At 47.1% G+C, this 17,189-nt stretch overlaps 1 protein-coding gene across 1 annotated transcript in view; it reads right to left on the bottom strand.

Annotated features, from left to right (window-relative positions):
* Window positions 1–17,189, bottom strand: part of LOC147736606 (equilibrative nucleobase transporter 1-like) — a 767,478-nt gene that overhangs the window by 548,758 nt on the left and 201,531 nt on the right. The window contains exons 4-5 of the mRNA XM_086953784.1: window positions 4,997–5,073; window positions 2,487–2,579 (exon numbers count right to left, since the gene is read on the bottom strand). Coding sequence (XP_086809910.1) covers window positions 2,487–2,579; window positions 4,997–5,073 — 170 coding nt within the window. The remainder of the gene's footprint in view (window positions 1–2,486; window positions 2,580–4,996; window positions 5,074–17,189) is intronic.

The following is a 17,189-nucleotide window of genomic DNA, read 5'->3' as shown; positions in this document are numbered from 1 at the left end:
GGGGGCATCCTGTTCGGCATCCCCGCTGATCGTAACCGCTAGCTGCGTGTCGTCGGCATAAGAGACCATGGTTAGGCCCCACTGCCTGGCGACATCAGCCAGCGGTTGCACGTAAAGGTTAAAAAGCGTGGGACTCAGCGAGGAGCCCTGGGGGACCCCCAGGTCCAGCGGATGGTATTTGGACTGAAAAGGAGGTGTGGCAACGCAGAAGGAGCGATCGCTAAGGAAGGAGCGGATCCACTGCAGAGCAGAGCCACAGATGCCAATGCCATCCAGGCGGTGTAGAAGGATGCGGTGGGACACGGTGTCAAAGGCAGCGCTAAGGTCTAATAAAATAAGCGCTGCCGTTTGACCTGCATCCAACACAATCCGCAGATGTTCTACCATTGCCAGAAGGGCCGTCTCCGTGCTGTGACCAGCACGGAACCCATTCTGCATAGGGTCGAGGACATTGGCCCGGGTCATATGCTCTGGTTTTAAAGGATCCAAAGATGTTTTTTTCAGGATCGGGGAAACCACCGCTTGCTTCCACTTGGCGGGAACGATACCTGAGGTCAGGGAAAGATTGATCAGTGAGAACACTATCGCGCGCCCCTGAAAAGAAGGGTCCCTGAAAAGGGCAGATCTTAAAGGGTCCGCAGGCGAGCCAGATTTGACTCGCTGTGCCCACTTGACAAAGTCATCCCCAGAGAGAGTGGGGAGCGAGTGCAACGCCGGACCACTGCGGGCGCCATTCAGGGGGATCGGGGACGTCGTACTAGAGAACGACTGATAGATGTTCTTGACTTTGTCCAAGAAAAAAGAGGCTAGAGTTTCACAGTGGGAAATGGAACCGTCCACTTGCGGAGCAGCTCTCTTAGCCATCAGATCTTTGATAGTTTTAAAGATGGTCTTAGATGGATTGATGCTGCTACGGAATTCTGTCGCGTAGAACGCCGCACAGGTTCTACATATGGCTCGATGGTAGAGATTGACAGAAGCCAAATACGCAGTTTTTTTAGCGGCATCATACGTCTTACGCCACTCCCTTTCTGCCCGTCTACAAGAACCCTTCAAAGCGCGGAGAGCACTGTCATACCAAGGGCTCGCCTGCCGGGAACTGGATTTACTAGAGATGATAGGTACCAAAGCGTCAAGCGCCTTAGTAATCCAGCTGCAAAACAGGTCATAGCCCGAGGTGGCATTAAGCAGAGGGCCTAATGGCTCTTCAGCCATGATGTGATGAAGGTCCTCTAGCCTAAGCTTATTCCAGTGGCGCCGAGGAATCCACTTGGGAGGTGGAATAGTAGGGGTTACAGGAAGGGGTAGCCAGACGGACACCAGGAAGTGGTCAGTCCACACCACAGGAGAAACAGCAATGAACTTGGGCATCCGCTAGATTGGTAAAGAACGGATCCAAAATGTGACCAGCCACATGTGTGGGTTGGGAAACAATTTGAGTTAACTGAAGGGCCTCCAGATCCGCCACGAAACCACTGATAGCCACAATCTCTTGCTTGTCAAAGTGGAGGTTGAAGTCACCTAAGATAGAAAAATTGGCGCATCCACTCGCCAGCGTGCTTACCGCTTCCGGGAAGGCACCCCTGAAAGCAACATCACTGCCTGGGGGGCGATAAACGACCATCCCTGACAGCGAGAACTGGGGGCTGATGATGATCTTAAAGAGGGCGCTTTCGCACCCAGCAATCTGCAGACACGTCCAGGTACACGCGAAAGTAGATTTAATAACTAAGGCGAGCCGATTAGGACACAGCATGGGGAGCAGTGATCATGTGCTCCCCATGCCTTGACATCTGGACACGTTACCCCCTGGCCCCATTGTGTCCATGCACGGTTGAGTCCAACCTGTACTTTCCATTAGACAATTAATTTATGACTCCAAAGGCAACAACTTGCATAGCTTACCATACATGGACCTCCGGAAATACTTTATTGCATACAATGAACTGTATAAAAATGGCCCGCAGACCGATCACTGCCGCCCTATTTAATTAAACAAACTGTTCCAGTTTTGCCAAACGCCTCTTGTCTCTTGTTTTTTCAAGGTATTTAAAGTTCAAGCAACACAGTAGGAGCCTGAGGGGGTTGTAGGAGCACTTCATCCCAAAGGCACTATGGATACAGAGAGCAGGCCACCACCAAGGTCTACCAAGGTGGTCAGCCCTCCACCACCTGCCTCGAGACCACCCAAGGGTGAACAAATGGGGTGAGACTTCTGACCAGCTGTCTGACCGCCTAGGGAAGAGGAAGTGTCATCACACTGCACCTTCTAATGTCAGGCCAGTACTACCTCTGCCCCTCCAGAACAGCAGGGCCTTCAGTATCCCTGAAGTCTTTTGTGGGCTATTCGCCCCCACAGGACACCAGTAACACAAGTGGTTTCTGAACCACCCCTGACACATCAGGGTTCACCTGTGAAGGCACAGATTTAGCACTGGCAGAAGCATGCAATGCAACAAGCAACCGTAGTAAATTCATAGCATTACCTTGATGAGCAGGAAGACAGCCGAGGAGGAGCCGTAGGCCCCGTTGTAGAGAGTGATGATGGTGGACCTGTGCTGGCCGAAGAGGTTCCCAACCTGCAGAGGGAGTCAGCCGGAGGTCAGAGAGAAGGAAACGCCCAGCAATGAGCCCCTGGTGGTCACTTAATTCTGCCCTCTCCTTCCCTCCAGGCCTCTCTCAGGCCCTTTCTCCACACCCAATGTCTCTCTCTATTCCTCCAGGCATCCCCCATCACTCCATGTGTCTACCAATCCGTCAGACTCTCTCTTCCGCCTTCCAGACCTTCTATCTCCCTCCTAGGCCCTCACTACACCCATCCATGCATCTCCTGCCAGCCCTCCAGGTCCTCTCTCCAACCATCCAGGCACATTCACCCCCTATGTGTCTCTACACTACTCCAGGCCTCTCTCTCCACACCACCACTTCTCCATCCCTTCAGGCCTCTCCATCCCTAGAGGCCTCTTTCCAAGCCATTTCTCAACCTCCTCATGTCTCTCGCCATCCCTCCATGTGTCTCTCTATTCCTCCAGGTGCCTCTTTGTGCCTTTAGCGATCCTCCAGTCCATACATGTGTATTCCTTTCTTCCAGGCCTCCCTCTTTTCACCCCTCGGGCTCCTTTCCATCACTCCAGGCCTCACTCTGTTCCTCAAGGCTTTGCTAGTTCCCTCTCTCCATCCTTCAGGACTATGGCTCTTCATTACTTCATGCCCCTGTCTCTATCTCATCACTCAAGCCCCTCCTTTTCCCTCATCTCTGCATCTCTCGTGTCCCTCTGCTGCTCTTTTACATCCCTCATGCAATGTTCTTGTCCCCACTTGGGTCACTCTCCTGTTTCCGGACATCTCTCATTCAACCCCTCATCCCCTCTGCATCGCTAATGCTCTCATGTCCCCTCACTTCTTTTCTCTTGGTTTCAATCTGTCATGTCCCCTCATGTTCCCTCAATTCTCTCTGTGCTCTAACTTCTCTCCTCTCGTCTTGCATCTGTTATGTACCCTTGTGCTCCCTCAACTCTCTGTCCCCCTAATTTACTACACTTGCTTTTCTATCTTTAATGTCCCCTCATGTTCCCTCAATACTCTGTACCCCCACGTCTCTCTTCTTGCTTTTTACCTGTCATGTCCCCTTATGTTTCCTGAATTCTTTCTCTCCCGTTTCTTTCCTCGTGATTCCCATCTGTGAAGTCACCTCAACTCTCTCTGCCCCTCACTTCTCTCCTCTTGCATTGTATAGGTCTTGTCTCCTCATGTTTCCTCAATACTCTCTCGCCCCACTATTCTGCTTTGTCTGTCATGTCCCTTCACGTTCTTATAATTTTCTTTCACTTCTCTCTTCTTGCTTTTCAACTGCCCTGTCCCTTTGTGTCCCATCATTTCTCACCATCTCCCCCATTTCTCTCCATTTGCCGTGCATCCATCATGACACCTCATGTTCCCTCAATTCTCTGTCCTCTCACTTCTCTTCTCTTATTTTTTATCTGTCAGGTTCCCTCATTTCCCTCTCTCCCACTTCTCTCATCTTGATTTACATCTGTGATGCCCCCTCACTTCTCTCCTCTAGCTTTTTAACTGCCATGTACCCTCATGTTATGTTATGTTAATTAGATCTTGATATGGTGCAATGACTCTGCCCCGAAGGAACATCTCGGAGCTCTGACAGGCAGGGAATGAAAGAGACTAGAAAAACGAGGACATGCATGAATAAACAGAGGGAGCTTATTTCAGTGGTATGGTGAGAGATAGGAAAATACTAGGCCGCCATATTTTGATATACGAATGCACTGAGGATGTAGCAGAAGGTAATTTTCTGATCTTAGGTTCCTATCAGGAAGGTATGGAATGTCTATCCTGAAGATATTTTGGACCTAAGCCTGACCGATATTTGTAGCTCAGGCAGGGGAATTTAAACAATGCTATCTTTTTAATGCAGAGCAAATAGAGGTTTTAAGCATGGGAGTGGTCGGTCTCTATGGGGGCAAGTTCTTGACTATGCGGGCAGGGGTGTTTTGAACTACCTGCATTTTAGCTACATGGAATTAATTTATTGCCATTACCCAAGCAGCTGATGATTAATGCTTGGATAAGTCTCTTCTTGAAACTCAAAGGGAGGCACTGAAAGATTTTCCCTCAACTCTCTGCCCCTAAATTCTCTCCTCTTGCTTTTTATCACTCGTGTGCCCTCATGTTCCCTCAATGGTCTCTGTCCTTTCAGGTCTCCTCACATCCTATTTCTTTTTCTTCATCTCTCTGGTCGCTCCTGCCCTGAGCCTCATCCTTTCTTTTTCATGACCTCACCTGTACACTCTAGGACTCTCTGGGTTCTCTCTCCAGTGCTCTTCTGTCCTCTTGTGCATCACCTGCCCCCTCCATGCCTTTCCTGCCCTCTTCCACCCTCCCTACCCGCCTCCCCCCCACCATTCTCCCTCTTGAATGCCCTTTACATGGGTGCCCTCTGGGTGTTCAATGCCAGACTTGGTGGGACATGTGCACACACCTGCATGTTCGTCAAGATGAAGAGACTGCCTCCAGTCGCCAGCAATGGGAGAGCAGGGAACAGGAGCCAAGCGGAAGCTGGAGTGGGAGAAAGAGGAACAGGTTAACTGGGATAGCGCCTCAAACACAGACAGTCAAGAATATAGCGCCCACTGTGTAGACACAATCACCTGTAGTATGCACCATTCAAAGAAAACTATATGTAAATTCCAGCAGAGGCATGCAAACCATGACATGGCAGCTATGGCACACCAGGCCAAAAGACACGATGCGTTTGGAGACATGTCTAACTTCATGGCAGATCATGAGAAGACATAAGCATGTATGTGCACAATGTAAAATGCCCAGCTGTGCTGCAAACCACAAAACATGCCTAACAAACTATGTAAAGACATGCCGGAACTGGAGACCATACAAAGGCATGCTAAAATATATAGCAGAAAATAAATGTAACCATACAACCTGCACATCTGCACCACACACTATGCAAAGACATGCCTAAGTGTACTACATATCGTACAAAGACATGCCCAACTGTACTACATACCAATGGAAGACATGCATACCCATACAACATATCGTACAAAGGCATGCCCAACTGCACTAAATACCAATGGAAGACATGCCTAACCATGCAACATATCTTAAAAAGACATGCCCAACTGCACTACATACCAATGGAAGACATGCCTAAGCATAACACATATCGTACAAAGACATGCCCAACTGCACTACATACCAATGGAAGACATGCCTAACAATAAAAGATATCGTACAAAGACATGCCCAACTGTACTACATTCCACTGGAAGACATGCCTCACCATACAACATATCGTACAAAGGCATGCCCAACTGCAAATCCCCAAATCCTCCTTAGCACTTTGCCTTTACTGTGCACCTTATTTTTCACCCGTTGCCTGAATTTGCTTATCTCACCCCACCCCCCTCTGCTGCCCCCTCTGACTGCCCTGACCCGCCCCCCTTGGCCTCTCATATCCCACATCATCCAGGGCTTTCAATAACGCTCAATAGTTTCCCCACTGGGAATTCAGGCAGTCCTCAGGCACACCCTCATGTCTGTCCTTGCACGGGGCCTCTCGTCTCACTTCATGCATGCACCAAGGGCATCTGAACACGCAGCTGTAGCACCTACAGCTGCTGTAGAGTTCTTGATGGGCCTCTTCTTTCTGCAGGTCCAGACAAAGGTTCACAATTGAGTGAAAGGATATATACATGGATGAATGAGTGAAAGGATGTAGGATGGATGAGTGAAAGAATGGAGGGATGAGTGCAAAGGTGAATGAATGGATGGATGGGGTGAAAGTGGATGGATAAGTGAATGGATGAATGGTTGAATGAAAGAGTGGCTTGATGGATGAGAGAAAGAGTGGATGAATGGATGGTGGAATGGGTGGATGGATGGCTGGGTCTAAGGATGGATAGATTGATGGGTAGAAGGGTGAATAGTTGAGTGAAACGGTGAATGGAGGGATGAATGAAAGAGTGGATGGATATGAGTAAAAAGGAGGATGGTTAGAGTGAAAGATGGAAGAGCAAAAGGATGGATGGAGGGATGAGTGAAAAGGTGAATGAATTTGACGGACAATAAGGATGGAGGGGTGAAAGATGGAAGAGCAAAAGGAAGGATGGATGGAGGGATGAGTGAAAGGATGGGTATGAATGAAAGGGTGGATGGAGGGGGTGAAAGTGGATGGATGGACGAGCGAAAGGATGGGAGGATGGATGAGTGGAAGGATGGATGACTTTGAATGATAGATTTAGAACTGGAAGGATAGGTTTAGCCAGGGGCCAAATACCAATGGAAGACCTGCCTAACCATAGAACATATCGTACTTAGAGATGCCCAACTGCACTACATACCAATGGAAGACATGCCTAACCGTACAACATATCGTAGAAAGACATGCCCAACTGTACTACATACCAATGGAAGACATGCCTAACCGTACAACATATCGTAGAAAGACATGCCCAACTGCACTACATACCAATGGAAGACATGCCTAACTGTACAACATATCGTAGAAAGACATGCCCAACTGTACTACATACTAATGGAAGACATGCCTAACCGTACAACATATCATACAAAGACATGCCCAACTGTACTACATACCAATGGAAGACATGCCTAACCGTACAACATATCGTAGAAAGACATGCCCAACTGCACTACATACCAATGGAAGCGTGCCTAACTGTACAACATATCATACAAAGACATGCCCAACTGTACTACATACCAATGGAAGACATGCCTAACCGTACAACATATCATACAAAGACATGCCCAACTGTACTACATACCAATGGAAGACATGCCTAACCGTACAACATATAGTAGAAAGACATGCCCAACTGTACTACATACCAATGGAAGACATACCTAACTGTACAACATATCATACATATCATACAAAGACATGCCCAACTGTACTACATACCAATGGAAGACATGCCTAACAATAAAAGATATCGTACAAAGAAATGCCCAACTATACCACATACCAATGGATGACATGCCTAACCGTACAACATATCATACAAAGACATGCCCAACTGTACTACATACCGATGGAAGACATGCCTAACCGTACAACATATCATACAAAGACATGCCCAACTGTACTACATACCAATGGAAGACATGCCTAACCGTACAACATATAGTAGAAAGACATGCCCAACTGTACTACATACCAATGGAAGACATGCCTAACCGTACAACATATCTTAGAAAGACATGCCCAACTGTACTACATACCAATGGAAGACATGCCTAGCCGTACAACATATCGTAGAAAGACATGACCAGCAGTAGTACTACATACTAATGGAAGACATGCCTAACTGTAATTATCAAGATTCAAAAAGTATATAGGGAGGAATCCTTTTTAGGAAAAGGGGATGAGTTTACAATAGACAAATACAATAGTCCCTTTTCCCTGATTGATAAGGAGAAGATCTCAACAGATCTTCAGCGAGTACTATATTAGTATCCAATAAGGTATGGCGTAGAGTTTCACAGCAGATCAACAAATTTACATTTATACAATATCTAAACCTTAACCCATTCTCAACAAGGTACAATAAGGGCAGGAGATCAGAAAGGTAGATTTCTAGCTCTTATTTTATTTATCCAGTTTTTCTCTCTTTTTGAATCACATTTGTAAAAACATCGTCATATTTATTAAAAAAACATAATACATAATAAAACAATTCATGTTCTAAGAAGAAAATGTTGTCGACGCGTAGTTTCGGTGAAAGAAATAGTCACCTTCAGGACACTATTTTCATTTTTTAAAACAATCTAGATTGGTTTGTTTGTTTCGCTTTGTTCAATCAGCTTAAAAAGTTGTTGCAGATTATTCAACTTTGTTTCTCAAGGGGATTTACTATGAGTACCTTGAGTTTAAATTTCAGGAATATCTAGTTGAGTATTATCAATGTACTTCCTCTTTCATTGGTGCAGGATATCGCCAACTATATATTAATATATAGTTGTATACACGATGCCAGTTGCAGCCAGAAGAGTGAACAGGACGGTCAGTGGAGAGCTCCCGAGCACGATAGTTTGACAAATTGATGAGGAATCCAAACATCAACAAAACTCTTAAGAACAAGTGCATTTAAAGTCCAGACCCTCCACACTTAAGTGACACAAGGGGAGAATAAAAACCGGCCCACCTGTACTACACACAAAAACACAACTCTTACTACCAACCCAATAAAGACAGGCCCAACTGTACTGCACAATAAGACACACATCTTACTACCAATCTAATAAAGACAAGTGCCACTTGTACTGCCCACAACACAACTCTTACTACTAACCTAATAAAGACAGGCCTACCTATACTGCACACAAAACCACAACTCTTAGGACCACCCTAATAAAGACAGGTCCAAATATACTACACACATAAACACAACTCTTACCCCCAACCTGTACATGAACACACAAACACAACTCTTACTACCAACTTAATAAAAACAGGTGCAGTAACATTATAGATCCAGTTAAGATATTCTCAACTGCATCACGCACAAAGAGTCACTATGAAAGCAAAAACACAGCTAGCTCTACTACACACCTTGTACTACAAACAATTTAAAGACAAACTGAGGTGTAAAACACACCCCGCAAAGAATAGACTAGATGTACTACACACAATGCAAAGACAGGCCCAGCTATACTACACACCATGCAAAGACAGGCCCAGCTGCACTACACACCATGCAAAGACAGGCCCAGCTGCACTACACACCATGCAAAGACAGGCCTATGTGTACCACACCATGCAAAGACAGACCCAGCTGCACTACACACCATGCAAAGACAAGTTCAGCTGTACTACACACCATGCAAGGACAGGCCTATGTGTACTACACACCATGCAAAGACAGGCCCAGCTGTACTACACACCATGCAAAGACAGGCCTAGCTGTACTACACAACATGCAAAGACAGGATCAGCTGTACTACACACCATGCAAAGACAGGCCCAGATGTACTACATACTAATGGAAGACATGCCAAACTGTACAACATATCGTACAAAGACATGCCCAACTGTACTACATACCAATGAAAGACCTGCATACCCATACAACATATCGTACAAAGACATGCCCAACTGCACTACATCCCACTGGAAGACATGCCTCACCATACAACATATCGTACAAAGGCATGCCCAACTGCACTAAATACCAATGGAAGACATGCCTAACCATGCAACATATCTTAAAAAGACATGCCCAACTGCACTACATCCCACTGGAAGACATGCCTCACCATACAACATATCGTACAAAGGCATGCCCAACTGCACTACATACCAATGGAAGACATGCCTAAGCATAAAACATATCGTACAAAGACATGCCCAACTGCACTACATACCAATTGAAGACATGCCTAACAATAAAAGATATCGTACAAAGAAATGCCCAACTATACCACATACCAATGGAAGACATGCATACCCATACAACATATCGTACAAAGACATGCCCAACTGTACTACATCCCACTGGAAGACATGCCTCACCATACATCATATCGTACAAAGGCATGCCCAACTGCACTAAATAGCAATGGAAGACATGCCTAACCATGCAACATATCTTAAAAAGACATGCCCAACTGCACTACATACCAATGGAAGACATGCCTAAGCATAAAACATATCGTACAAAGACATGCCCAACTGCACTACATACCAATGGAAGACATGCCTAACAATAAAAGATATCGTACAAAGAAATGCCCAACTATACCACATACCAATGGATGACATGCCTAACCGTACAACATATCTTAAAAAGACATGCTCAACTGCACCATAAACCAATGGAAGACATGCCCAACTGTACTACATACCAATGGAAAACATGCCTAACCATACAACATATCATACAAAGAAATGCCCAACTATACCACAAACCAATGGAAGACATGCCTAACCGTACAACATATCTTAAAAAGACAAGCCCAACTGTACCACATACCAATGGAAGACATGCCCAACTGTACTACATACCAATGGAAGACATGCCTAACCATACAACATATCGTACAAAGAAATGCCCAACAATACCACATACCAATGGAAGACATGCCTAACCGTACAACATATCTTAAAAAGACATGCCTAACTGTACCACATACCAATGGAAGACATGCCCAACTGTACTACATACCAATGGAAGACATGCCTAACCATACAACATATCGTAAAAAAACATGCCCAACTGAACTACATACCAATGGAAGACATGCCTAACCATACAACATATCGTACAAAGACATGCCCAACTGCACTACATACCAATGGAAGACATGCCAAACCATACAACAGATCCTACAAAGACACGCCCAACAGCACTGCATACCAATGGAAGACATGCCTAACCATACAACATACCATACAAAGACATGCCCAACTGCACTACATACCAATGGAAGACATGCCTAACCATACAACAGATCCTACAAAGATATGCCCAACTGCACTAAATACAGGGTTCGTGAATTCCTAGCTCTCGACGCCCGAATCATCTAGATTTCTTACAAGGGCAAGAAGTTTTAAGTTCTATTTTGTCCAAAGGACAAGTAGGCAGTTTTACGGTAATCTGATACACAGCTGTTCAACCCGGTTGGTCACAGCCAGTTAATAAGTAGCTCTGCAAAGTTTATTGGCATTGAAAGGTGTTGAAAATAACTATGTTAATGTACATAAGCGGCGTTCATTTGTTTTTCACCATGCCCCTCACTGTAAGCAGAACGAATACCGTGAGGCATTGACAGCATCATTCCGCCAGTATAGGTCCATGCACGCCCATACCCAAACAGCCATTTTGGGTACCATGGTCTCCCCTGTCCACGATCGATCACCAGCGCTCCCCCCTTGACCCTGCGAGCAACCCCCCGCGCACCCTGGCTGCCCCCGCTCTCACATGCTCGAGCCATAAACCCTCTCCTTCCGCATGACTCTGTCCTAGGGAGCAGCACTCCTGCTTGACCCACACGCCCCCCCCCCACTTCCTCCCAGGGACACCCTTCCCCTCTGCTGATGAACCCCCCCCCAGCTACACCTGATCTCTCAACCCGGTCACGGGTCATAAGACCTCTCCTTCTGTGCGACTCTGCCACTGGGAATCACACCCCGCGCCTGACCAACACCTCCCTTCCTATCATGAATACCCCCCCCCCCTTTGATGACCCCTTCCACTGAGCCCGATTGCCTGCACGAACCGCTGGTCATCCCTTAGCCTGAGGATACGGTTTATTGTCCACTACTGTATGCACTCGCCCCTCTTCAAAGGAGCTACTATTGATCATGACCTCCCCACCCCCTAAGATCCGATCAGGCGCACACATTCCAAAGGAATCAGCGGAACACTCTGCTGCGTGATAGCCCCCTCCTATTGTATGGGGGGGGTGAGGACCTCTACTGTAGCCACGTGTTGGATTGAGCCGGAACAAGGAGGTGTCGGGGATGTTCTTCCTTGCTTCACAATGTCGTTATTGTAATAGGGAATGTTTGTGCATCATAAACTTATGTATAAAAGGCGATGTCTCAGAGAACTTGTTAGAGCACCTCCCGAAAGACACTGTGTTTCGTGTCCGAAATGACAGGCTCTCCTCATGAGAAATAAAACTCTGTTCTTGCGTTCCTGCTTCCAGCGCCCGTCTCTTTATTTGGTAACTATTCAGGATGGGAACTAAGAGGCGTCTTGCGCCAACAGCCTGGGCATCGGTTGTAAATTGGGCTGCTTTTCCACAATTGGCGTCCCAACGCGGGGTCCATCAGTGACATAAGGTCCAGTAAGAGAGGTCCAGACGATGGGGTGAACATCTAAATGATTGGAGTATACCTGCCTTGAGAGGGCCCTCGTCCGGCTGCCGATCGATTGAACTTCACCGATTCCGAACGGACCTCTCTCAAGTGACCTACTGTCCTGACTGGAATCCCACAGGAATGCTGCGGTAAACATGGAGTAAGAGAACGATCGGGCACTGGAAGGCGAAGAACTGTCCACATGGTCCGGGTAAGTTTAAGTAGGGCGTCTTTCACGCCTGATTGGTAGGATGGCTTTATCCATCTGATTGATTGATTGGTCGTATTGGAATCGGTATTTAAATACTGATATTGTTTATTGATTGGTTCATTTAGCTTTGGTTGCTACTTGAACTATTGGTTCTCTTTGAGACACTCTGTTTGCAAACAGCGGCGAATAGGAACGTTCGTCTCTCTTTGCAAATAGAGAAGGGTAGGTAATACAGACTTTTGTCCCCGTTGTAATCCGTCATGCCTACCTTTCTCCCCACTGATTGTTTGTTATCGATTTTTATCGATTGTTGCTCTTTGAGATATTCCCGGTCAACAAACAGAGAGGAATAGGAATATTCTGCCTCCCTTTGCAGATAGCGAAGGATAGGTAATGCAGACTTTTGTCCCCGTTGTAATCCGTCATGCCTGTTTTTCTCCCCACTGACTGATTGATTGTCTGGACATTTATTGTTCAAGGAATAGTTCGTTTGAGGTATTTTCTGTTTGCAAATAACGAAGAATAGAAATATTCTGTCTAGTCTTTGCAAGTAGTAACGGGTAGGTAATGCGGACCTTTGTCCCCCGTTGTAATCTGTCATGCCTATCTACTCCCCACTGATTGATAAACTAGTTCCACCCGGACCATTTATTAGAGGTAGAACGTCTGACTTAATCGGAGGACGCCCCCTAGTGAAAAGGACATATGTAAAATATGAAGTGATCACCGTATCCTGTTAACAGAAACTTTAGCATGAAACACACCAAAAAAAAAAAAAGAAAAGAGAAATCGAGCAAAGTCAGTAGGCCACTGATGAGTTTTCGACTTCACTGAAAATGAGAAATATTAGAAATAGCCTGCAATAAGAAATATAAGATGGCGAGAGAAGCCAAGCTTGGTACCAAGGCAGCCACAAGGTAGCTAGGCCCCACCGCCCCTCGCTATCCAAGCATGTCTGTCCCACCGCCCGCCACGCCCAAATAACGGTAAAATGAAATCGATACAAATCAGCAGATACCTACCCCCATTCCGGAAGCTCCCGAAGTGCAACAGGTCCACGGTAACGCCCATCCGGAAGACGAGGCCTCGACGCATGTAGTGCAGGGCTCGGCTGGCCGCCATCGGCTGTGGGGCGGATGGCCCGAAGGTGTACTGGTCTCCCCATTCCCTTCTTCTGCCGCCCTGCAGGCCACGGGGGGGGGGGGGGATGTCTTGCCTCTGCCTCCGACCCCCCCCCCCCTTTCTTCTCTATCGCCTTCTCCGGCCGGTACGAAAGACCGGAGCCAAGGCAAGCAGCGCCCTTCTGCGACAACACTGGAGGGTTGGCAAGCAGCGCCCTTCTGCGACAACACTGGAGGGTTGGCAGGAAGCGCCCTTCTGCGACAACACTGGATTGTTGCCTGTGACAGCACTTTCAATGATGGTCTGGACAAACGGAGGGGGGGGGGGGATGTCTTGCACATGCCACTGACTCCCCCCTCCCCCTCGCATCGTCTGGTCTGGCCACTACGAAGAGTCCTGAGAAAACGGCGCCCTGCAGGCCACGGGGGGGGGGGTGAATGTCTTGTTGCCTCCGACCCCCCCCCCCCCTCTCTTCATTGCCTGGTACGGCCATCCCGAGAATGCTGGAGCCGAAAAACGGCGTGGGGTCGCTGGGAGGGGGAGGTGGCGCGAACGAGCCTCCCCCACCTCCCTAGGTGGAGGCTTCCAGCGACACCCCAACGTTCCAGCCAAAAGGGTCCATATCAAAAAGCGGCGTTTGGCCCAGGACCGGTGCACGTCCTGTGCTCTTCTCCTCGACCTTGAAGATTCTAGAAGAGCCGGGGGCCCGACCCCTCCACGGGCGCCCCCGCGCCCCCCCGATGGGAACCACGAGACGTCGGCGCACTCCTGCCGGCGCCAGCCTCAGTTTTGAAATGACCAAAATCCTGCAAAACTACCAACGTGATCAGTTCCGGTGGGACACCAGTATGACCCGGTAGGAAAGATTGTTGCCTCCCTCCCCACTTTTGACTGATGGTTCATATCGCCAGTCCCTTCTATTACCCTATTGCGAAAAACTCTTTGAACTGCCAAAAGGGGTTCTAGTCCAACAACGAGTTGGTGGAGACATTTTTTGACTATACTAGGACCTGCCTGACCCCGCCCAAAATGGCGCCGATGCAAAATGAAACTTTCAGCCCCTGTTGCACCCAGATTGCTCAGCCTCGATGTTATGAGATATGTCACATGAATGGATATGAGACTGGTACAGATCGTGTATCTCGGCAACGAATCGATAATAAGATGGGTACTGATTATGTGATTTTTCAATGGTTTGATGTACAATAGGTATTGATTGAATACTCTGACAATAAGATGATTTGAAGTTTGGCACTCGATGGTTATTGAAGGTTTGAATTCTCGACACTTATGATACTTGCCCACAATGAATTTCGATATGATTTTATTGCACTTGCCGCACTTTATATTATGAAATGAATGGCCACCGACTCCGATCCCCTCATGTACAGTTCCAGTCTGCTCCGTGGCCGGCCCACGGGGTTGTAGGCCTGTATTTGTGCGCCAACATTTTTAATTAAAGGTTTTTGAAGAAGCAAGTATAATCGTAGCGCTTGGATTAATAAGTTTCGAATGTGTGGCTACTGTCTCCGAGATAAGTGAAAGGTAGGTGAAATGAAGCAGCTCGATTAAAGATTGAAGGTAAAAAAAAGACATGATGCTCATAAACATTGCCAATATTTATGGTCCAGGGGTTGTTATATGTTTTTTTCCTTTGTGCGATATAAAAGCAATACGATAAAGGTCCCAATGCATAGCCTCTACCTCATACGCCACAGGTAATGGGGAAGTGTTTTTAGGTGCCCCTAAAGCCGCTCCGAGGGAATGCCACCTGCCCCCCAACGCCCCCCTAAGTACGAACGGAAACGGTCCTGTACCACTGTAGACCTTTCCTCTTCCTCGGAGGTAAGCACGAGTCCACCTCACTCTACACCAACTGCCCTTTTGCTTCGACCCTCCCTTGCACATGATCTGAAATGCCATGCTCGAGCCGTTCATGCGGCTACGCAGACATCTCTCCAACCCTACTGGTCCCTCTGGGCTTAAAAACGCCGAGACGGTAGAGAATGCATCCCGTGGAGATAGGTCTGGTATGTGGTAAGTAAAAACGTTTTCGATTTATGCGCGCTGATGTGTTTTAAAATGCTGCCCCCACCCCCCTTCTTCTCCCCTCTTTCTGCAGGTCATGACGGAACGTCGACTAAAGTACGGAGAAGTAATGACCAAACGACCACTGGAATAGAAAAAGGGGGACTTGAACATGGTAGCTATACCCAACAGGGCCTTGAAAGACATAGCACTCCCTTACTTAGACATGACTAAACCTCCCTCAGAACCTAGCGACTGGGAGGATGGACTGACGTAGATACTTGACGGGTTAGTACGATATGACAGAGTATGACTCCAACCAGCACACCAAATAATGCAACTAAGAATGACAGACACCAATAAGGAAATTGCATACGTTTAACTATATAGGAAAAGATCAAGAAAAATCCAGGGGTAAGGTTTACCTAAGTACCACCCGTCTGTAAGACTAGGAATGTTGCCAGTGTTTAAAATATACCCAAGTCCTTCCTGCATCTTCATAGATATAGCCAAGCTGTCCCACTGTTCTCCCGATTGATGCCCTCAGTTGCCTAGGCCTGGAGAACCACTCACCCGAAAGGAGGAAGGGAAAAAAAGGATTCAGAGATCCCACCGTGAGTGGTAGCCCGACCATGTTAATTCCTGACCAATTGGCAGAGGTGTAAGTATTAGTAACCGAGAACACTCGCAAAGACAGCCAATGGTAGGAAAGAAACAACAAAAAAAAAAAGGTTAAAGAGCTCAGCATCGGATGAATTGAGTAGGATAAAAAGGATTGCGCAGCATGCAGGAAGAGATCTTTATGGCCAGAAACTGTTCTATGTTTTGTCTCGGGTCTTTGTATACAATGCATGTACTGTTTTATGTTTTGTCTTGGGTCTTTGTATGTAATGCATGTACTGTCACCTCCCCCTGAATTCGTGTGTACGTCATGTATGCATCTATGTCGTCCCCCTGCCTGTGTTTCTCTATTGCTTGACCCCTGCTGTTCTGTGTTGTGTGCCCACTAAATGGCCTATTCTCGTACACGTCTCACTCTCTCTCTGTCGTGCGTGTACCGAATGGTTCGTTTAGAATGCGGACGACTCACTCTCTATGAGAGCCCCCCCCTGCTCCCTCTCCCTTTTGTGTGGTAACATTGTGCCCCGCCGGCACCAGTCTAATTGGGTCTGAGGTAATTGAAATTTTTGGTCAAATTGTGTCCCCTAATGTGTACCCCAACGGCTCCATGTACGAGTTTCAAGTACATGTAATTTCCCTCCACAACCGAATCTGAAGACGCAAATACATTTGCGTCCAACGTTAACATGTCCTCTATCAGATCCACCATGAATGGATTGATAATTGAGTTCCTAAGTATGCCGTGCCACCGTCTTTACATGGTGCACTTTCATGTTTTCCTGGCTCTGCCGAGCTAGGCCCTGAATTCTGTCTTCAAGCCACTTCTGTCTTTGCCTCTGAAAG

The sequence above is a fragment of the Lissotriton vulgaris genome, chromosome 1_2 (assembly GCF_964263255.1).
Source record: "Lissotriton vulgaris chromosome 1_2, aLisVul1.2, whole genome shotgun sequence".
In the NCBI taxonomy this organism is placed as follows: domain Eukaryota; kingdom Metazoa; phylum Chordata; class Amphibia; order Caudata; family Salamandridae; genus Lissotriton; species Lissotriton vulgaris.
Note: the sequence above shows the minus strand (reverse complement) of the source record. Positions and strands in the feature narration are given on the sequence as shown.